General features: G+C 43.4%; 1 protein-coding gene across 2 annotated transcripts; it reads right to left on the reverse strand.

Annotated features, from left to right (window-relative positions):
* Positions 1 to 5,223: 5,223 nt before the first annotated feature.
* On the reverse strand, positions 5,224 to 22,208 carry LOC111968931 (grainyhead-like protein 3 homolog). Of its 2 annotated transcripts, none has more exons than XM_023994908.3 (15): positions 22,090 to 22,208; positions 19,781 to 19,892; positions 19,623 to 19,684; positions 18,546 to 18,792; positions 18,309 to 18,394; positions 17,979 to 18,120; positions 17,414 to 17,525; positions 17,116 to 17,210; positions 15,603 to 15,761; positions 13,659 to 13,734; positions 12,276 to 12,406; positions 9,619 to 9,745; positions 8,274 to 8,359; positions 8,080 to 8,144; positions 5,224 to 5,769 (listed from the first exon to the last, which is right to left on the reverse strand). In XM_023994908.3, exons 1-15 carry the CDS (start codon positions 22,104 to 22,106, stop codon positions 5,652 to 5,654), a joined length of 1,635 nt encoding a protein of 544 aa, XP_023850676.1. In that variant the 5' UTR covers positions 22,107 to 22,208; the 3' UTR covers positions 5,224 to 5,651. The 2 variants fall into 2 exon arrangements, with proteins under 2 accessions (XP_023850676.1, XP_023850675.1); XM_023994907.3 differs by having other exon boundaries at positions 18,309 to 18,397.
* Positions 22,209 to 22,716: the final 508 nt, after the last annotated feature.

Genomic DNA, 22,716 nt, shown 5'->3' on the forward strand with positions numbered 1-22,716 from the left:
CTTTGAGGTGGGAACAAGGAAGTATGGCTCCCGTCAGGCTGTAGTCTTTACAAAGACAAGGGAAATGAGTCAACCTAGATATATCCTGCGTTGTCCTGGCAGATAGGAACATTGTTGAGACAAGTCCAATGGCTCTATTGAACAAGGACAACCATATCTACTCGCTGCTAGCGTGATCGTGCAGTTGGCGAAACACAAAGGCGGCAATAACAAGCATGTGTCCACAAGCCTGCCTTTGAGGTGGGAACAAGGAAGTATGGCTCCCGTCAGGCTGTAGTCTTTACAAAGACAAGGGAAATGAGTCAACCTAGATATATCCTGCGTTGTCCTGGCAGATAGGAACATTGTTGAGACAAGTCCAATGGCTCTATTGAACAAGGACAACCATATCTACTCGCTGCTAGCGTGATCGTGCAGTTGGCGAAACACAAAGGCGGCAATAATTGCTACAAACCATGACTCAGTGAATTTTTTTTGATCAGACAGCAGGCTCAGTCAACCATTGACGTAATTGGTTGAACTGTCCTGGGGACKAAAAAATGTGAAAGTACAGCTCTACACTCTAAATAGCATAAGTGGTCAGGAGCCCATAAAATGGACGCCATACATCCCAGCGCCACTCGCTTTTCCCTGATATTTCAAAAATATCCTGATACTGACATGACTTCCTCATATTTAGCTTCAGAAGGTTTCCCTGATATTTAGATGTTTTCATTGATAGACAATAGTAAACATTAGCACAGGCTTTGGGAAGGTGAAATGAAAGCCCGTTCAGTGACATTTTCACTAACAGCCTCTGGCTTCATCGTTGTTATTTATCTCTGTTCCTGGCATTGTCACTGGATGATTAAGGTTGCAAAATTCCAGTAACTTTCCCACAGTTGCCAGGTTTTCCATAAATCTTGGTTGGAGGATTCCGGATTTCCTGCTTACTCCCTTCTGATTTCTGGAGCCTTTAAGCCAAGATTTCCAGAATAGCTGGACATTTTGGTCAAAGTACAGGAATTTTGCAACCCCGTGGATGATATACCACAAATGAAAATATACAGTATGGCCGCTGTTGAAGGATTTACCTAKTTGACATTTTCACCCTGTAAAGATTGGATTGGAAACTGTGACATTTTCACCTGAAATTGTATGAATTACTCATTTTGAATCAAGTAATTGATATTCATTTTTCCTCTTTCTTTTGGCATGCTCATCTTCACGGATCCCCAGAGATTATCAAATACAAAGGAACAGATACACCATTATGACACTGCTGTCGCTAAGGCTGTATTTACACAGGCAGCACAATTCTGATCTTTTGCCATTAATTGGTCTTTCGTCCAATCAGATCAGAGTTGGGCTGCCTGTGTAAAGGAAGACACTGCAGGACAAATTCTACATAAGATACAGGAGTTGTCATAGCAACTATCAGAATAACAATCAGGAGAAACTATTAGAAATGCGATAAGGGACTGTATTGAAAGATGAGGAATCAATACTCTAATTGTGTTTTGTTTCTTATTAAGTCTCCTATGATATGATTCACAAACATCCCCCTACATTCACACAGTCTTTACCTCATTAGCCGTCGTATTGATTGCACAGTGAGCTTCATCTAATTAGAAGGACACACCATCCAGATGAGGTAAAAGCATCTGCTTCTCCTCTGTCCGTCTGAACGCTTTACATTATTCCATCTAAAGTAGGATCAGATGCTTGTCTAATCCATCTCTTACCCTCTCCCTTTCTCTCCTCCCCTCTTTCTCTCCTCTCTCTCTAGTGCCCTCTTTCTCTCTCTAACTCCCCTCCTTTCATCCTCATAGATATATATCTTTCTCTCCTCTCCTCTCCTCTCTCCTCCTCTTTCTCTCCTCTGCTCTCTAGCTCCCCTCTTTCTCTCCTCTCTCTCGCCTACTAAACTCCCCTCTTTCTCTCCTCTCTCTCTCTATCCCCTCTTTTCTCTCTCTCATTCTCTCCCTCTCTCTTCTCCTCTCCCTCTTCTCCTCCTCCCTCTCTTCTCTCCTCTCTCTCTCTCCTCCCTCTTCTCTCCTCCTCTTCTCTCCTCCCCTCTTTCTCTTTCTCTCTCCTAGTTTCCCCTCTCTCTCCTCCTCTCTTTCTCTCCTCTCTCTCTACTCCCTCTTTCTCTCCTCTCTCTCTCTACTCCCCTCTTTCTCTCCTCTCTCTCTAGTTCCTCTCTCTCTCCTCCCCTATTTCTCTCCTCTCTTCTCTTCCCTTTCCTCCCTTCTCTCTCTCTCCTCCCTCTTTCTGCTCTTCTCTCTGCTGACTCGATTTCAACTCACAGGAAGATTGGCTGTTTTAGATCTCAGATGCAGCTTAGTGTGCATTGTCTCTCTCTCTCTCTCTCTCTCTCTCTCTCCTCTCGTCTCTCTCTCTCTCTCTCCTCTCTCCTCTCCAACTCTCTCCCGTCCCTTTCTAGTACCCACTAGATGCACAAACCCTCTATTGCTCTCTTTCCTGTCCCCATTATCCCTCTCTCTTCTCTTCTCTCTCCCTCACTCTCTCTCTCCTCTTTGGTACCCAGTGGAAGACTGGATGGACAAACACTACACATACATAAGTGTGCTGCTTGCCATATCCGATGTGTCCACTCTGGAAGCACCCACATGAAAAAATACTACAGTTTACTATAGAATTCTATAGTAAACTGTAGTATACTGTAGAATACTATACTACACATTGTAGTATCCCTCCATGTGTAGTACTTACTATAGTATACTGTAGAATACTACAGTAAATACTGCAGTACTATCCACAAACAATGTAGTAAATACTACAGAAATGTCTGCAAAAACAAAGTTTTTTAAACTTTAGTAAATACTACAGAATTGAATTTGCATATACCCATTCCCCTCCCCATATCTCAATTTGTGCCACCCATAAGTGAGAAACCTACTGTACATGCCAAGTATAGACCATATTGTGTTCCCACTGTAGAAACGAGCAGAAGCTCTGAACTGCTGTATCTGTTCAGACCCCAGTCCWACCTACGTACAGGTTATGGAAAATGCACTCTTATGGGCATTTCTCCAGGAGGTTTCCTGAAGGAGAAAGCCTACACTTCTATGTCAAAGATAATTCAACCAAAAACACTATATTTAAAACTACACTAAATATTACTGTATACTGCAATCCACAAAAACACCACATTAATTATTATAGTACTGTATATACTGCAGTTTTCTTTTACTGCAGTATGTATACTATAGTTAACTGTAAATACTCTCTCTCTCTCTCTCTCTCTCTCTCTCTCCTCTAGCCGGCCTCTGCCCAGTAACTTTAGTTACTGTCACTAGCCGGCTACCGGCAGGATACTCAACCATGCACCTTAAAGGCTGCTGTCCTATGTACTTTCATGGAACACTGGTCACTTTAATAATGGAACACTTTAACAATGGTTACATACTGTTTTACACATTTCATATGTATATACTGTATTTTAGTCAAGGCCATCCTATTTAATTATTGCTGTACATATAGTATTCAATCCTACGTATTCAACAGATTATATATATATATACTACCGTTCAAAAGTTTTGGGGTTACTTAAAAATGTCCTTGTTTTTGAAAAACAAAAACATAATTTTTTGTCCATTAAAATAACATCAAATTGATCAGAAATACAGTGTAGACATTGATAATGTTGTAAATGACTATTGTAGCTGGAAACGGCAGATTTTTTTAAACGGAATATGTACAGAGGCCCATTATCAGCAACCATCACTCCCGTGTTCCAATGTCACGTTGTGTTAGCTAATCCAAGTTTATCACTTTGAAAGGCTAATTGATCATTAGAAAACCCTTTGCAATTATGTTATCACAGCAGAAAACGGCTGGAACATCAGCATTTGTGGGTTCGATTACAGGCTCAAAATGGCTAGAAAAACAGAACTTTCTTCTGAAACTCGTCAGTCTATTCTTGTTCTYAGAAATGAAGGCTATTCCATGTGAGAAATTGCCAAGAAACMGAAGATCACGTACAACGCTGTGTACTACTCCCTTCACAGAACAGCGCAAACTGGCTCTAACCAGAATAGAAAAAGGAGTGGGAGGCCCCGGTGCACAACGGAGCAAGAGGACAAGTACCTTAAAATGTCTAATTTGAGAAACAGACGCATCACAAGTCCTCAACTGGCAGCTTCATTAAATAGTACCGCAAAACACCAGTCTCAACGTCAACAGTGAAGAGGCGACTCCGGGATGCTGGCCTGGTTTATACTTTATATGACACACACAGCACTGAAACACACACCCACACACTGAAACACACACCCACACACTGAAACACACACCCACACACTGAAACACACACCCACACACTGAAACACACACCCACACAAGATGATAGAGATGCATGACCTTATTGTGAAAATAATATTATAATATCATGAGACCAGCAGACATGACGAGACACCCGGTAACATGTATTCAGTGTCTGTGCTAAAGGCCTGTTTAAATTCCCTGGGCGGTGTTTTAATATACGCAATGGCGTAAACAAGGAGTATAAATTTAACTATTTGCATACATTTTCTTGGTAAGAGGCCTGCGTCCAGGGTAATTCTGTAAGATTTCAGTTGAAGTGGGATGAACCATATGTCATCTTTTAACTTTATCATATTAAAACCATTGAAAGAAACACGTACACATTTTTTTTGTGTGTTTAATTTTCTTGGAAACGAGAGTCAATACAAAAAGAGTCGCTATGGTAAAATCATATAAGATATATTACAAGGATATAGCTACAGCATTGAAATGTTGCAAAAAAACGTACAAAGKGAAATCTAAACACCTTCACAAAAAACTCAACTGAAAGATTTTGAAAGAGGTCGATCTGGAACATAGTGGTTCTAGCACAGTGGCTTGGGGGAAGAATTATGTGGTGACACAATACAACCTAGAAATGTGTACAGTCTTCTACTAAAGAAGGCCACTGAGGTTTTTGTGAAGGCAATACCCGTGAAGTGGGAAATGTATGACTTTGGTTCTAAAAAAGTARTTTGTTGGACAATTCTAGGGTGTTTGTTGGACAATTCAGGCTAAAGCATTATCCTATTGGTAGTACCATTTATATAGCAAACAAAATGGTCTGAGAAGTAATARGGTAAAAAAAATAACTAAAGCAATTAAACAATGGCAGCATTCCCATTACTTGAGATCTCTTGGAAGAAATGATAAGTACATGACAAGCAGCAAGAATGGCAGTCTGAAAAAGTTGACAACATTCACGATATGTCTACTGAAATTGAAATACGTAGCTTGTGGAAATTTCTGAAAAGTGGGTCATGCTGTATCGCTGTATGTCTCCTCAAAAGAGACAACTCATATGTCATTAATTTCTATTTACATAAAATATTTACAGCATCGTCATAATTAATCATAATCGCTCTGTTATAAAATATATACCACAGTAAAAAAAAGTCAGAAGGGGATTAAATGGTATTTACAAAGTCAGTGACTGGCATCACTATAAAGCGTTCGGTCTGAAGTCGGTTCAATGGTAGAAAGGATGGTGTGTCTTTGTCCTGTTGGCCCGGCCAATAGAGTCTCTCACAGGGCAGTGCTTAAAGGGTTGAAATCGGCAGGCAGTTTGATTGGGCAGACCTTGCCATTTGGTGGCCCGAACATAAAAAATGTCTGCCCTCTCTTCATAACTCCATGAGAGTGACCTGGAACTGACTGCTCATGACTTCAGAGATCTCTATGAGGAACGCTGAGTGGTTGCTGTAGTGTTCAATGATGTTGTCATCCATATTGACGAAAATCCTGAAAGGCAACAGACAAAGAACAGATGAATGTCTTGTACCACACTTTATATAACAGGCTACATGTTACGTAAATGGCCTGTTTGCTGCTGTCTGGCTGAGACATTTTGTAGTCATGAAACAAAAGAGTGAGAGGCCTCCAATTCCCTCAACACTGCAAACAATTAATCAGGCCAGACTCCTTTTCCCAGATGGCAACCTGGCTTTACGGTAAGTAAAGCTTTGTTGCTAATCAAGCGATCTGCCTGCTCACGCTACCCGGAGGGAAGGGACTGATTGAAGACTATAAGCAGAACGAGAATGTTACAGAACCTGTTGGGTTCTCCATGTAATGTCAGCACACAGCAGGGCGGTGTGACAGAAGAACCACATGGCATTCAGGGTGACAGTCCCCCTCTAATCTTCTCCAAGTCAGCTTCAACAAATGACTGCCTCGCAACATGTTAGTGTTACACCCGTTCATTGACATGGATTCTTGTGTCAAGACTACAGGCCTACTTTACTACTATGTCTACTATGTCTCAAGCTGAGGGAAATGTTGTCACCTATACATCGAAGGACTTTACGTTTACTGTAAAATCAGAATAGTATATAAATCCTTTTGAAAGATTATGGCTCAAGCATTGAACACACAATGGATGCCATTATTTCATATCATGGTTCACATGTTGACAATAGGGATACCAGCTCTTCCTCAAAGGTTAGTCCTATTCCATGGCATCCACCTCGCAACCACGTTTGCACAATAAGGTGGCTCCCTCCGCCTTAATCAAAACCCTTGTCTATCAGAGTAGCTACCTCTTTTCACTCAACGAAATAGACCAAAACARTTCCTGGTGTAGCTACGGGGAAGGGTAGATCAGATTAGAGAAACATAAATATTGTAAAGTAAAACAATCGCCTGACTCATCCATCTTTCCGTCCTGTTTCTCTTTTGGAAGAGCCAGATTATCACATTCCAGCATGTGAGCTAGCTAGCTCACCTAGCCAGTCTGTCAACTTTGGTTGGTTTCCTTACTGAGGACATTACAGTAAAATAGAAGGATGTATTGCAAAAGGAAATAGTAAAATGCTAGTGTACTGGGAAAGATAGGTTAGTCTGTGGACATCCTGAGGGTTTGAATTAAGACTAGAGTGTTCAGTATATGAGAGTGAAAATAGCTGTACGTAGCTGTCCGTTAGTTTACTCCATTCAGGGGAGAGGTGGTAGGGTTGGGTGAACATTTTTAAATAGGGGGATTAGAAACTATACTAACAATTAGTTTGATAGAACCCAGAATATATCTGCAATATTGAAGCTCATCCACTAAATTAAAAAGTTGTACAACATTTTTTTTTTTTATTCAAAAAGACTTCAACCAAGATTCAAAATGAGGTACCGTAAAACGTTAATTAAAACGTTGAGTCTCAAATAGCCACCTGTCCCTTTTAATAGCCGGGCAATGGCACACATTTCAGCAAATAAACATGTGCTTCAGATAAACGCTGGGTATAAATGTATTTGTTTTATGAGGATACTATGAATTACCATGAATTGTATATGAGGTTTAATGTTTGATATGTTACATTAGATAATTCAGTAATGACTCAAAAAAAAGTCTCATCCATTTTTATCGGCAGTAAGAAACTGCTAGCCATTGGCTGCTAACAGCTGAGAACGGTTAGCTAACTGGCTGCTAACAGCTGAGAACGGTTAGCTAACTGGCTGCTAACAGCTGAGAACGGTTAGCTAACTGGCTGCTAACAGCTGAGAACGGTTAGCTAACTGGCAAGCAATAAAACAGTCAACAACTTCGGGAGTACAGACCCTCAGAAATCGTCCGATTTCCCATCTGATGGCTCAAGTAAGAACTGCTAAAAATTCACAGTCAAATAGGATAATTATTATTCTATTATATATATTTTTTTWAATGGAGACATACTAAGACAATAGAAATGTGCTGGAATTAAACAATTAACGTTAACTATGAAATTAGCGAAAGCTCTGTGTATTAAGGAAATAGACACCTGGTTCAAATAAAAGCCTGTTTCTTACAAGCGCCTGTTGTGTTCAGTGATTTAAGCAAATAAAAATTTGGGCTATTAATTAATGTTTTACGGTAAGTAGTATATCCTGCTGCGCATCTACTTAATCAAATCCAATACATTTCCCTTCAATTTACTGTATGGTACACAACCTACAATTTACTGTATGGTACACAATGCTACTTGGGAATAGTATTGCTAATTATGTAGCATAGCTAATGCTAACACTTGTTCCTCCTTGAAGTAAAAAAAACTGATCACTGCAAGGCCTCAGAAAGTAATTTACCCTCTTTTGCATTTCTTGTATATTTTCCCAATGGAGTCCTCTTGCATGCCATACTTTTCAGAAATCTGAGAAAGGAACAAAAGAAAGATTAGTATCACTGTCAACTCTACAGTATTCTCTCATGCTTGAACGATGAGATGCTTGGACGATGACAAAGTTGGGTAAGGAATAAGTATTAAAAGTGTACTACTTACCGCGTGTCTCAGGCCTTTCAGAGTTGGGGTGTTGAGCATGAGAGCATCGAACACCTCCTCGGACTCTGTTCTCACGTACAAGAGTACTGCAAATCAGGACAACAGAATACGTCAGGTTGTGTACCAGACCAGGATAAAACAGGACAACAGAACAGTGCCATGTATTCWTTGAAGCCAAGGGAAGCCAGGATTCCCCCCAAATATTGTTAAAAAATGTTTACATTAAATAATGTATCTTTCGTCTCTCTGTGTTTCATAATTTTCCTTCAATTTGCAGAGGCTGAATGTATCTCACCGGAGAAAGCAACCAAGTGAGCGAAACAGCGCCCCTCTGTGTCTGTATGTATAGCCCATCTATCTGATGCTTTCTGGTCAAAAAGAGTATGACATTCTTCCCGCCTGTAGCATTGAATGCAAGGAACCCAGTGAGCATTTGACCTTGTTATGAAATAATAGCTAATCAGCGTTGAGCTAAACTGAGTGAGCTCAACTGTGATTGGTCCTGGCACACCAACAAATGTTTTTCAAGTGGAGCCATTTTGGATTTGGCTTCACGCCAGTCCATCACATCAAAATACCAAATGTCACTGACTGAGAACTTGAAATGTTGCATCTCGTTGTGTTTTTGTCCTCCGGTGGTTAGCTAGCTAGCTAAAATTGCCCCTTTCCTAAATTAGCCATGGATGGAGATAGGGATTTGGACTTTTGGTTTGACTTAATTCTCCATACTGGCCAATGAATATAACAGACATTCTGATTTAACTATAAATTCATACATTTTGCCCCTGACCTGAGAGGATGGAAGCTCAATATGTAGCTAGATGTAGTAGGCTAATGTTAACTAGTGTGGTCATCATTGCCCATGAAAGGAAGTTAGGCTAGCGAGCAAGCATTTTAGCCAGTTAGCCCAGGACAACAAAAATAAAAGTACTGTCTATGACTGTATGACAGTCATAGACGGTTTCGTCAACATGAAAGAGAGGAGGATGGCACACACACACACAAATCAGAACCATGGACAGCCACATATTTATACTGAACAAAAGTAGAAACGCAACATGTAAAGTGTTTCATGAGCTGAAATAAAAGATCCCAGAAATGTTCAATTTGCACAAAAAGCTTATTTTTCTCAAATTTTGTGCACAGATTTGTTTACATCCCTGTTAGTGAGCATTTCTCCTTTGCTAAAATAATCCATCCACAGGACAACAGAATACGTCAGGCCGTTTACCAGACCAGGAACACAGTAGTGCTGTCTGTCTTTTTGCTTTGGGTTTGGCCAATTTCATTTCAATTCAGGAAGTGCGCTGTATTTTCAATTCAAGAATTGTATTTTTCTATGTACCTTTCTGTTGCTCCTCCAATCTGGCCTGCTTGCTTGGTGGTGGGCTACCACTGCTCTGGTCCACTCTATCAGGGTAAAGTCTCTTCAGGGAGGTCCGTTCAACTTCTTCCAGTGTTGTGGGAGGTGCCTACACAGAGAACAATCATTAGGTACAGTTCCTCTATAGATTATGATTGCTTAATTTCCCATCCCAGCCATGTTATGGCCGGAACAGTCATATATAGGAATGTTATTATCACTGCTAAAGAGGTCTCCCATGACCCTGTAGAGATGCAGAGAGATAAAAGGTTCCAGACCAGAAGTCTGTCTATCTAAACTATCAGAGACTATCAGAGACGTAACTCTGTGTTGTTGTTTTTTGTCGCACTGCTTTGCTTTATCTTGGCCAGGTCGCAGTTGTAAATGAGAACTTGTTCTCAACTGGCCTATCTGGTTAAATAAAGGTGAAATAAAATACAAGTTTCACAACCTTTTCACATTTTGTATTGTATATGAGACAGAATATTTTCAGACTCTTTTTATCAAGATAACGTTAATTTGTTTGGGGATTTTTCGGGTTCTCTCCCATCTTAAGAAACTGTGATTTTCTAAGACATATTTTCCTTGACAGATGGAATGATTTATGGGACTCAACTAAGTCTTGTAAATCATCCTACCCTCAGAGCTCAGAAAAGCAAATGACCCCCCTTCACCTTTATCCTAAATTAGGGCACATCTCTCCCTAGCTTCCTCTCTTAAAGCAGTGAAAATGTCTGTACTGTCAAGTAAGTATGGGAGCATTAACACTTGGGAGAAGACTGAGCACACACACACACACACACTCCCCCTCCCCAAAGCCCAGACTGTGGGAACTAAATGCCTGTCAGAACAGGAGCCCTTACCACCTCCACTGGCTTGTGTCAACAACACTGAAAAGTGGGGGGCTCGTGTGTGTGTGTGTGTCTGCAGGTGTGTGTGTGTCTGCCAGGTTATGTGTGTGTCTGCCAGGTGTTGTGTGTGTGTGTCTGCCAGGTGTGTGTCTGCCAGGTTGAGTGTGTGTGTGTGTGTCTGCCAGGTGTGAGTGTGTGTGGTGTGTGTCTGCAGGTGTGAGTGTGTGTGTGTGTCTGCCAGTGTGATGTGTGTGTGTCTGCCAGGTGTGAGTGTGTGTGTGTCTGCCAGGTGGATGTGGTGTGTGTGTCTGCCAGGTGAGTGTGTGTGTCTGCCAGGTGTGAGTGTGTGTCTGCCAGGTGTGGTGTGTGTGTCTGCCAGGTGTGAGTGTGTGTGTTCTGCCAGGTGTGAGTGTGTGTGTGCAGGTGGTGTGTTCTGCCAGGTGTGAGTGTGTGTGTCTGCCAGGTGTAAGTGTGTGTGTCTGCCAGGTGTGAGTGCTGTGTGTCTGCCAGGTGAGGGTGTGTGTCTGCCAGGTGGAGTGTGTGTGTGTCTGCCAGGTGAGTGTGTGTGTCTGCCAGGTGAGTGTGTGTGTCTGCAGGTAGTGTGTGTGTCTGCCAGGTGAGTGTGTGGTGTCTGCCAGGTGAGTGTGTGTGTCTGCCAGGTGTGTGTGTGTGGTGTGTTGCCAGGTGAGTGTGTGTGTCTGCCAGGTGTGAGTGTGTGTGTCTGCCAGGTGTGAGTGTGTGTTGTCTGCCAGGTGTGAGTGTGTGTGTGTCTGCCAGGTGTGAGTGTGTTGTGTCTGCCAGGTGAGTGTGTGTGTGTCTGCCAGGTGTGAGTGTGTGTGTCTGCCAGGTGAGTGTGTGTCTGCAGGGAGTGTGTGTGTGTCTGACGGTGTGAGTGTGTGTGTCTGCCAGGTGTAGTGTGTGTGTCTGCCAGGTTGAGTGTTGTGTCTGCCAGTGTGAGTGTGTGTGTCTGCAGGTGTGAGTTGTGGTGCCTGCAGGTGAGGTGTGTGTCTGCCAGGTGATGTGTGTGTGTGTCTGCCAGGTGTGAGTGTGTGTGTCTGCCAGGTGAGTGTGTGTGTGTCTGCCAGGTGAGTGTGTGTTGTCTGCCAGGTGAGTGTGTGTGTCTGCCAGGTGAGTGTGTGTGTCTGCCAGGTGAGTGTGTGTGTCTGCCAGGTGAGTGTGTGTGTCTGCCAGGTGAGTGTGTGTGTGTCTGCCAGGTGGGTGTGTGTGGTCTGCCAGGTGTGAGTGGTGTGGTCTGCCAGGTGACTGTGTGTGTGTCTGCCAGGTGGGTGTGTGTGTCTGCCAGGTGTGTGTGTGGTCTGCCAGGTGAGTGTGTGTGTCTGCCAGGTGAGTGTGTGGTGTCGGCCAGGTGAGTGTGTGTGGTCTGCCAGGTGGGTGTGTGGTGTCCTGCAGGTGAGTGTGTGTCCTGCCCAGAGTGTATGTGTGTCTTTGTGTAGGTTCCTGCAGGTTATCCCGTGTGTCAGTCACACTAGAGTCGGGTTTCGAGTCGAGGAATTTGAATAGCCCACCAATTCGATTGTCTGAGCTTGGCGTCTGCCTCTCCTCACTTTCCCTGATACTCTCCCTTATCCCAACCCACTTTTCCCACAAACTTATTTTCCCACACCATCCCTCCCCCCTCCCTCTTGTGTGTGCCAGAGCCCTGAGCTACAGTCCCGGGATAGCAGGGAACATGACTCATCTTACTGTTGTGGTGGTGAACTCCACGATCCCTCAATCCCAAAGAAAGAGAAAGAAAGGTGGAGTAGATGAGGGAGGAGGGAGACCTACCAGGCCGCAGCGCTGCATGTTGGAGAGGTGCATCTCTGGGATAAAGAGGACGGGGTTGGTGACGTGGTCCTCCAAGGTTTTGAAGAAGGTGCTGTCACTTCCCATGGAGCTGGACACTACTGACTTGATGACTGAGGAGGGAGAGGAGAACACTGGGTTAGAGTGAGCATTATAGAATCGCCTGTTAAATTAAGACCTAAAGGGCTTGTTTTCCCCGGGTGCTTTTTAGTCTAGGAGCAGGGTTTACCTGAGTCTGGGAAACTGTCTCTATGATGCTTGTGACACTTAATTATCCTCTTTAAGCTAGAATAGGTACTGAATAATAACACTTCATACAAGTGGGGCTAAATCCAAAAATGCCAATTTCGTTAGAAACGCATGGGGTCTTAAATGACAATCACAGACTGAGAATGCAGTATTTATTTCCTGCTTGTCTGTTTTCACTGTTGATTTAGTCAGACTATTTCAACCATGTAATGGAGTGGAGTTGTGAAGGCCAAGCCTCATGATAAAAAACAAACTGATGAAAGCAGATACCCACCTGAAGTTAAATTACTTATTTGCATATTCTAACATGCTGACCACACCGCTTGTGTTTCTTGCACGAGTGTTGCAAAAATGTTTGTACACGTTATTCAATAATAGAATCCAAACTGCACACACGCCCGTGCAACAYCAAACTTCTACGTASCCAGGCCCTAAAATAGAACTTGGTTTTATTTTTGCCACTTGAGGCGCTGCAAGTRCCGCCTCTCTCATTTCCTCATTGGTTTTTAGGAGCAAGCTGAACTGAGGTCCACACTCCAGTCCAGTTGGTGCTGGTAATGCACCTTAAAGTTGGTTGCCAACCACCATATAAAGTCCACAGAAGAAGAAGACTGAAGGAGGAGAGYTTACTATAATTTTGTTTTACCCTTTTACCTGTGGATTAATTGTTGGAGTAGAGAACAGATGATTTTGTGTGGCTCAAAATGGGTCAAAATTCTACAAAGATCCAGGAAACAAAAGGACTTTGAGCATTTCAGGTAAAATAACAACCCAATGTTTATATCCCAGGACAAATTAGCTAGCAACAGCTCGCTAGCTAAATGTCCATGAATGTTTCARGTGTTTCGACCTGTCCCCAAATGAATGTAGTTGYTTCAGAGGTCGTTTTGATATTTCATCCTACGTGTCCTGATCGCGTCTGGTGTGGATGAACAAAATCAACATGTGCGTAATYGCGCACGTGGGCGCATGCACGTGCCCGTCATAGACAGCATGTTAGACACTACATGGTGTTAGATGTCTCCTGGGGTTTACATCTGTCATTGGGTTAGTGTTTGTGTGCGGATGTCGCTTGTGATTATTTTTCTAATAAGACAGTGCCTGAAGGACTCTTACTTTTGGAGTCGATGACAGTTTTGCCCCTCCTCTTGCTCCTCTTCCTGTCCTCATCCCTCATCTTCCTCTCTGCACCCTGAGGAGAAAGACCCAGACACACATCGTCACAACTCTACTCTGACAATTTTATTCCTCATTTTACTAACCAGTCAGCCATACAACAATTATTATCTCTATTTATTAGAGAAGAAGCAACAAATAAAATAATACATCTGATTTTAAGTCATGGTTGACCTAGCCTGACTAGCAATGTGGTCCGGTCACCCTGCTCCACCTCATGACATCGAGATACAGCGGGTTAAAGGGACAACATTGATGACGGAACACTCATTCACCAGCTGCTAAACCAGTTTGTTTGGCTTGAGTGTCATTGAGCGGCCCGACACATTATCACTCCACTGTGTCAAAACAGCTAGTGCCAACGGATGACACATCCCAAAAGGTGGATAGATTGAAAAGATTACATGGCCATAGGGGCTTTTGACGACAACTATCGGATTTCAAGCCAACAATGGGATCAATGACTAGGTCTGTGAACCATCAGACGTAGGTTCAACTTATGAACTAGACATCTGWGATTAAATCATGTGTTTTCGTCACCTGCACAGCTTTAGGTCATAAACTAGAGATACAGTAACTGTATAGGACTTAGTACCAAACCTTGGGGGATACCACTAAATATATATTGTAAAGCWTACAGTGCATTCGGAAAGCATTCAGACCCCTTGACTTTTTCCACATTTTGTTATGTAATAGCCTTATTCTAAAACTAATTTGTTTGTTTTCCACATTTTTAATCTACACACAATGCCCCATAATGACAACGCAAAAACAAGTTTAGACATTTTTGCAAATGCATAAAAAAAAACTGAAATATCACATTTAAATAAGTATTCAGACCATTTACTCAGTACTTTGTTGAAGCACCTTTGGCAGCGATCACAGCCTTGAGCCTTCTTGGGTATGACGCTACAAGCCTGGCACACCTGTATTTGTGGAGTTTCTCCCATTATTCTCTGCAGATCCTCTCAAGCTCTGTCAGGTTGGATGGGGAGCGTTGCTGCACAGCCATTTTCAGGTCTCTCCAGAGATGTTCGATTGGGTGTCAAGTCCGGGCTCTGGCTGGGCCACTCAAGGACATTCAGAGAATTGTCCCGAAGCCACTCCTGCGTTGTATTGGCTGTGTGCTTAGGGTTATTGTCCTGTTGGAAGGTGAACCTTCATCCCAGTCTGAGGTCCTGAGCAGTTTTTCATTAAGGATCTCTCTGTACTTTGCTCCATTCATCTTTCCCTTGATCCTGACTAGTCTCCCAGTCCCTGCCGCTGAAAAACATCCCCACAGCATGATGCTGCCACCACCATGCTTCACCGTAGGGATGGTGCCAGGTTACCTCTTGATGTGACACTTGGCATTCAGGCCAAAGAGTTCAATCTTGGTTTCATCAGACCAGAGAATCACCTAAAGGACTCTCATGGTCTGAGAGTGGCCAGARGGTGCCTTTTGACAAACTCCAAGTGGGCTGTCATGTGCCTTTTACTGAGGAYTGGCTTCCGTCAGGCCACTCTACTATAAAGGCCTGATTGATGGAGTATTGCAGAGATGTTGTAGAAACATCTCAAGGATGATCAATGGAAACAGGATTCACCTGAGCTCAATTTCCAGTCTCATAAAAAAGGGTCTGAATACTTATTTAAATAAGGTATTTGTTTTTTATTTTTAATACATTTGCAAACATTTCTAGAAACCTGTTTTCGCTTTGTCATTATGGGGTACAACACCAGCCAGACTTTTGCTTCCATGTGTAGATTGTTGAGGAATTTATTTTGTACGTKACAAAGTGGAAAYGGGTAAGGGGTCTGAATACTTCCCGAATGCACTGCACATTACACATCTATAAGCCCTTCAACAAAAAAAATACATTTGAGATAGAGATCTTTACTGACCTTATCACAGAAGATTTTGACCTGGACGGCAGCTCTGTGGATGAGGCGGTTGGTGCCGGTGCTGAAATCATAGGTGTCGATCTGGAGGTTGAGAGGAAGCCCCTTCACCCCCTTCTGAGAGGAGAAGTCTGTACTCAGAGAGTTAATGCCAATGTACACCTGGAGAGAGGAGAATAGGGTTAAAAATGATATCAGACAAGGAAACGTACAGTATTAATACTGGTTTCAAAAAAARAAATAAAGCAACACATCACGGGCACAACACCTCTCCCCTACGTTACCTACTTTTTGTGTGCATGTACTGACATGTATGTGTAACCGATAGATACACACGCAAACTACATGTTAAAGTATTTTGTSCGTTATGTGTCGGACCCCAGTAAGACCAGCTGTCGCTAATGGAGATCTTGATCAATAAAAAAAATGTGAGGACTTTCTAGAACTGTTTTGGTGCCCTTTTTAAAAAAAGGTCCTTGAGTGGTATTGAGAACCTTGAAAAATCATTAAACCATTCATGCAATTCGCAAATGTTATGTTCTAATGTTCTATTCAATGTCATATAATGAGAAGTGACAAAGAGAGAGAATGTCGCGTGTGTGTGGGTGGCTGGCTGCCCTTTGACCAATGAGGTGTGACTGAGAGAAATTAAAAGATTGAGTGACAAGCATAGACACATCTCTGATCAGGAAGAAGTGTYGAGACAGAAAAAGCTTCACAAATCAAAAACGATGAATCTATGGACACGTGTTGTGATGACACCTTTTTGGATTGGCAACCCTCCACTTGTGGGAAAAACATACAGACGTACAGTGTAACAGAAAWGTTTAGAATGTTTCCACAACGGCTGTGTCTTGGTAAGGTTTCAGGATATAAGAGGCCCTGATTTTAACAGACTTGTTCTGGGTAAAATGAGATGAGTTAGTATATCACTGGTTGTGACAACAGGTGCCTTCAGTTTTGAAATAACCTTTACTCACTCATTCCTTCCAACCTGTCCTTTCCTTTCTCCCTCTCCCACTCTCTCTCTCCATTCTCCCTCTCTCCGTTCTCCCTCTCCCTCTCTCCACCTGCAGGGAGTTTCACTGCCTCACCCCTATGGGCGTGAGCAGATTGCAGTAAGCGCTCTCGAGTGTCGCTCTTGCCCTTGTGGTGACAGCGCCCCGGGCGGCTGCATGCCAGGGATTCCTCCCCTCCCAACCCTCAGCGCTCCCTCATCGCCCCATTTCAGCTCAACGGATAGCGTGGCTAGATAAATAATAGGGCTGTTCCAAGCGCTACGACTTTATCTGTGGTGTGTGTGTGTGTGTGTGTGTTGTGTGTTGTGTGTGGTGTGTGTGTGTGTGTGTGTGTGTGTGTGGTGTGTGTGTGTGTGTGTGTTGTGTGCTGTGTGTGTGTGTGTGGTTGTGTGTGTGGCAATGTGTGTGTGCTCAGGTGTGATGTGTTCAGCGTGTGGTGTGTGGTGGTGTCAGAGTGTGTTTTTCCACTGTTGCGCCAGTTTCCTGGCTGCGCTTACCTTCGCTTCCTCGTTGGGGTTCCAAATGAAAGACAGAGCATTGAAGGCCACCTCTTCCACATGGCTGATGCCACTGAACACCTCTTTGTAGTCAGCTAGAAGACAGATAGAAAGACATTGATTTAAGGAAAATAAAGTGGTTTTCTGTTCTGAGTAGATACAGGCTTACGAAAGAAGCAACAACAACTAATAAAACCTTCCYGTCATTGACATTTGTTGTTTTAGACGTAGAGATAAGGCAAATTCCTGTTGCTGTTCCTATGCATGTGTTTGTGTGTACATGGTAAAGGTTGTATACCGATGTCAATGACCCTCTGCTTAACGGTCGGCTGCCTTGCGTGCCAGTGATTCCAGCACCTCAGCTGGATCTCTGCATTCTTATCATTCTCAAACACCGCCATGACCACCGTCTGGAGAAAGAGAGCAGAGAGAGAGAGAGAGAGGGGCCATCAGACAAGGTACATTTTGTGTAGGTTGTGTGCATCGCCGACTCCGAGAAAGGCAAACTACCGGGCACGTTTCATTCGCAAAGGCTTGTGTGCTCTCTTTTCACCAGAGAAAAGAGAGGGCTGTCACACAGACCTTTAGCTCCTCCCCTTGTTCTCCCTCTCGGCCTGACTAACTGGCTGACACGCATTGGGTTTGGCCCGAACACTGAGCCTGGCGGAACTCCAAAACCAAAATCACTCATCACAAGAAGAGAGAACAACGTTCCCACCCTGCTCCATCGACCATGACAGTCAACAATGGTGAGGAGGGGGGAGATTTTGAAGGAACATACTTTCACTGGGGTTGTGTCAAATAGAACATCCTCTGGTGAGAGGAACTGTCCTCTTGGGTGATGTCATCAAAGCTCGACTCACCTTGACTTTGTTGGAGGACAGGCTGTCCACCCCCTGTAGGGAGATAGGGTAGAACTGGCCCTTGTTGAGGTAAACCATGGGCAGCTGGGACGACTTGTGCTGGGTGGCTTGAGGGGCTCCCAGAACGAACTGGAAATCATTCCTGGAGACAAAATGTTAACGGTCAGCATTATGTTTTGCCATTTGAATATTACTGCCATTGCTTTGCGAGTTATACACAGCTCGATGATATTCATTGCCTTTAGCCTAATTCAATTAGCATTTTCGATACTTAGGCGTAGCTCAGCACAGGTGTTCTAATTTGATTTGATTCCCAGGGCACATAGCTACCTGTATCTCTCTGGAGGGGAGTTGGTGTAGGAGTCAGAGTACACTGGACTGGGCTGCTTGGTAAAGGGATCACTGTAGGGTAGAGACTGCTTCAGAGGAACACAAGAAAAAAAGTAATGAGGAGATGGAATGTGAAAAAGAAAGAGAGAGAGAGAGAAACTAGAAGGGGAGAAGTTGCCAGAGATGAAAATGTACAAATAAACAAGATGGCTGCTCTGGTTAGAGCTGTAAGCTTACCTCAGTGCTGGCCTCAGGGAAGGCTGTCTCTGTGGGCCACTTCTGGGAGAGCAGGGAGTCAAACATGTTGTTGATGGCCTGCTTGTCGTAGGTGTCGGCACTGGAGTTTTGAGGGACAGAGGGGGGGCAGAGGGACGACAGCTTGCTGTTGAGGTCCAGCGCCTCCTGGGGGTGGCTGGCAGAAATGTTGATGATGTTGGTAGGCGTCTCCAGGGAGACCAGCTCGGGGGAGGAGCCACTCAGTGTCCTGGGTTGGGGGGGAGGGAGAGGAGTTCAGATACAAGACCAACCCATTTAGCCACTCCTTTGATTGARACTCAATAAATAATGGAGATGTTTGACAAACAAAACTCTTCTGAGAAACACTGATTGTCAATAGAACTGCCCTTCCTTCAACAAAAAAAATTCAGCTCTTTTATACAGTAGCATYTACAGCAGCACACATACACACAATTCCCGACATGAAATGTGTAAAAGTCAATAAGAATGAAGAAAGCCAGTGTAGTTCTCAGAGTCCACTGGGCACACAGTGCTACTGAGAGTGAGCTAAAGAAAGCTGGGTGGGAACTGTTTACCGCCTAATCCCAATATTTCTTCCCCTCTTTCTTTCTTTGAGTTTTGTCGAAAGGGACTGACTGCCGTGTTTGACGGGACAAACTGCGTGGCCACCGACGGCCGTTTCTCAACCCAGACAAAAGAGAGAGAGGGAGAGCTGGGGCTGCTTCTCCTCCTTTGTGAGTCAGAGACGGTGTTGTTCAGGGGTGGGAAGAGGAGGAGTACCACAGCCCATAATCCCTTGGGGTTCTGTTTGACAGGGGGATTAGCCACAAGCTCACCCAACTCTGACCTCGCCAAAGCCTTGCCCTTTCTGTGCTGCTTGACTCCATGACATAGGAACTCCCAATACCACCCGGGTTCCACTTAAAAATCCCTTTACCATCCCATCTTCCCCATACCCCTTTAGTGTCTGCCTCTACGGTTTGATTGACAGGTGAAATTATCTTGGTCTTTAACCCGATCGCTCAATCAAGTCCATACTCTTGGTAGTGTTAACAATTGCTTAGATATCAATCATACCTCTCTGGCTTGTACATACTGCTGCCTCGGCTGCATGCAACCATTTTCTGTTCTTTTGGTGTCTGTGGACATGAGAGACAACAGTGAGTTGTTTCTGTACAACACGTACAAAGGAGACAGGTTGAACTTAAACGGGTGGTATAACGCACACGCATTACCTTGCACTGGTCGTAGGTGAGCAGGCTGTCTGTGTAGGCCCAGGAGTCCATGATGAGGTTACTGTAACACTGGTAGTTGAAACTCTCGTTCTGAAGGACCAATCCCAGAGTCCTGCAGCACACAGACCAGGAGAAACATTAATAAGGCATTAGAGTGAAGGAGGTAGCACTTGACTTTTGTAATTAAATAACATTTTTTTGGCATGTTTTGGCTATGGGAAGTGCCTCTTTGCCTATGCGTATGTTAACTTTTATAGTAGAAATGCAAGACTTTATGCTGTGAGTGTCTCATGCTAATAACAACCTTAAGCGCTGCACATACTTGCCCCTGGGCTAGGAGGAAGGTTTCGATTGCAAAACCACAGATCTTAATAAGATATTTGCTGCTCGCTGCGTACAGTAGATGCCAGAGAAGTTCAACATACTAGGGGCCAAGAGCTCACCCACACACAAGTATGCCTTGTGTAATAACCTCACAATAATTACGTTCACAATAATTACGTTCACAATAATTACGTTCACTAGAACTCGATCACATTATCAGTTACCGCAGAATGGTATCATGTTTTTCTTTTTTTTTCTTTTCTTTTCATGAAAAGAAAGAAATCACTTTTTTGTTATAAGCCTTTTCCCTCCTAGGGTCATAGGGTCATAGGGTCGTAGTGACTTCTTAAGTACAAAGGTCAGGATCCGAGCTGTCACCTGGAAGGCTCTGGGTTTCCAACAGTTTGCCAACAGTCCAGACACAAAACAAGGGATTTAGGGGAAGGATCAGTAACTCCTTTGGATAAACAGAAAGAAAAGTGGGATTTGTTTTGGGGGAATTTCCTGGCTACTGAGAATGAAGTAAGCTTCCTGTAAGTTGACCTGGAGTGGCCAGTGTGCAAACAGAGCATGTTTACCTATGAGCTACCACATAATGTGCTGACAACAAAAGGAAGACTTCAGGCATTGACATCCTACTGTGTTTGACCAGGAGAGAGAGAATCACAATAAGGGCGTATTAGCAGAAAAGAAGGTCGTATTATCACTGTCCTTCCATACCTCTTAAGATTCCTATACAATTGTTTACTAAAATGCCTTCTCTCAAAACTGCAACCCACCACTGCAAAGACTGATAACAGACACCTGTTGTAAGATACACCTGTCTCCCCCTCTACAGACACTCACCTGCATCAGTGTACATTAACACCACAACATTCCATTAGCCAATCTTCCCCTTTACAAAAAGGTGCCGTTTTGAAACTGCTGTAAAAGTGCGGTAACTGTGATATTTTGGACGCAGTAATTACAGTATAACTGCATTGTACTGCAGTTATACTGCAAAATTATTGCAGTAAAAAAAAAAATTGGGGGGGACGCATTATTTGCTGCATACTGCAGTTATACCGTATTCTGACTGCAATCTTTTTGCGTAAGGGCCTTTCTCTAAATACTGCTCAATACAAATGTTACAACAGAGAATCCCTGTCTAGAGTTTCACCACTACATTATGTAATTCAACGCATTCTCCAAGACATTCAGGAGGCGGGTACCAGTTTCCCTCTCCCCCATTGTGTGTTGTACCCCTTAGGTGTAAACACGGCCTATGACAGGCCAGTTTAAACCACGAGTCGCTATAAATACACAACATAGCAGGGGGACATCGAAAGTGTGTGTGTGTGTGTGTGTGTGTGTATCAGGTTCTCCACTAAATATACTTTCAGTAAAAACACACACCTTTCACATGGTGGTCTCATTGCACAACATAGAGAAACAGAGGTAGAGAAGAGGGGGCATGAGTGCCCTGAATTTCTTTCTCTCTCTCTCAGGAAGTGTAGGTAACTCTTACTGTTCAACAGAAGATGATGAATGGACAAGTCAGCACTTGCATCATAATCTATTCTGGCCCTCAGCAGAAAATAAAAGGTAGACTGTTGCAGAACCAAAAGCAGTTACAGCCAAAAGAGTCTTACATCAATCCAACCAACGGATGCACTTATGTCACGTTCATGCAGTAGTCGTAGAAAACAACAGGTGATCCAGAGATTTCCCACTAGGGGAAACAATCAATAGGAAGCTCTACGCAAATAACTTACTTACATTTGAACCCGGAGGTTCCGGAGTTTCCGATAGCACGTGAATGCGGCATTAAAATATTAGACTGTCTAATACAATTGGTTGCATTTTACCTTAGCAGGTATACACCACAAGACACAAGTCCAAACACATTTCCTTTAAGGAACACATTCTAGTCCCAGAACACCCCCTTTTAACCCCGTAAAACATAGCATGTCACAGAGAACCATGTAACGAAGTTGTCAACTTACTCAATCTCTTTGGTCATGACTCCTTTCCAAGACAGAAGAGTTTAGGTTCCTCTGGGTAAAGACTCCTCTAGTGGGTGTGGGTGTTGTCTGTCTTAGCAGAGAGAGTGAGCCTGTTTTGATTCCTGTCCTCATCAGCTCCCCACATTTATTTCATGCTGACAGGTAGCTTTCCTCACTCGCGCCTGATTGGCCGAGGGCTCCGAAGACAGGTGCCTGATAGGACAGGTGTAGAGGGGTTAACTGTTTCAGTGCTGATGAAACACAGGTGTGAGTGGCGTACTTAGCAGGACAATCCTGGGAAGTGTTTCACACATCTCATTAGGAGTTAAAGAAAAGAGATTGGTTTCTCCAGGGTGTCAAATGATTCTTATTGAAAGTGAGATAACAAAGAGTTTTTTCAGGAACTATGCTTTAAAATGGTAATAGAATTCAGTATCATTATACAGTGTTGAGAAAAAATGTACTGGTGCCATGGTGCACTTATTTGCTGGGATCAGTGTTTGCAATTGTTTTTGACTAAACTATTTAATGGAAGTAGTTGAGAGTAGTAGATAAGGACTCCATATTTGGATAGGATTTGAAAGGATTTGTTACATTTCATATTGAATAATCCACAAGAGGAACATA

Source organism: Salvelinus sp. IW2-2015, linkage group LG9, assembly GCF_002910315.2.
Source record: "Salvelinus sp. IW2-2015 linkage group LG9, ASM291031v2, whole genome shotgun sequence".
Classification (NCBI taxonomy): domain Eukaryota; kingdom Metazoa; phylum Chordata; class Actinopteri; order Salmoniformes; family Salmonidae; genus Salvelinus; species Salvelinus sp. IW2-2015.

Bases quoted from the DNA above. Each gene is read 5' to 3' on its own strand.
- LOC111968931 (XM_023994907.3), bottom strand. The intron at 18,121-18,308 runs GTAGCTATGTGC...TTTTGTCTCCAG, and splicing joins TCCCCTCCAGAGAGATACAG to GAATGATTTCCAGTTCGTTC. The intron at 17,211-17,413 runs GTATACAACCTT...TCTGTCTTCTAG, and splicing joins GCAGAGGGTCATTGACATCG to CTGACTACAAAGAGGTGTTC.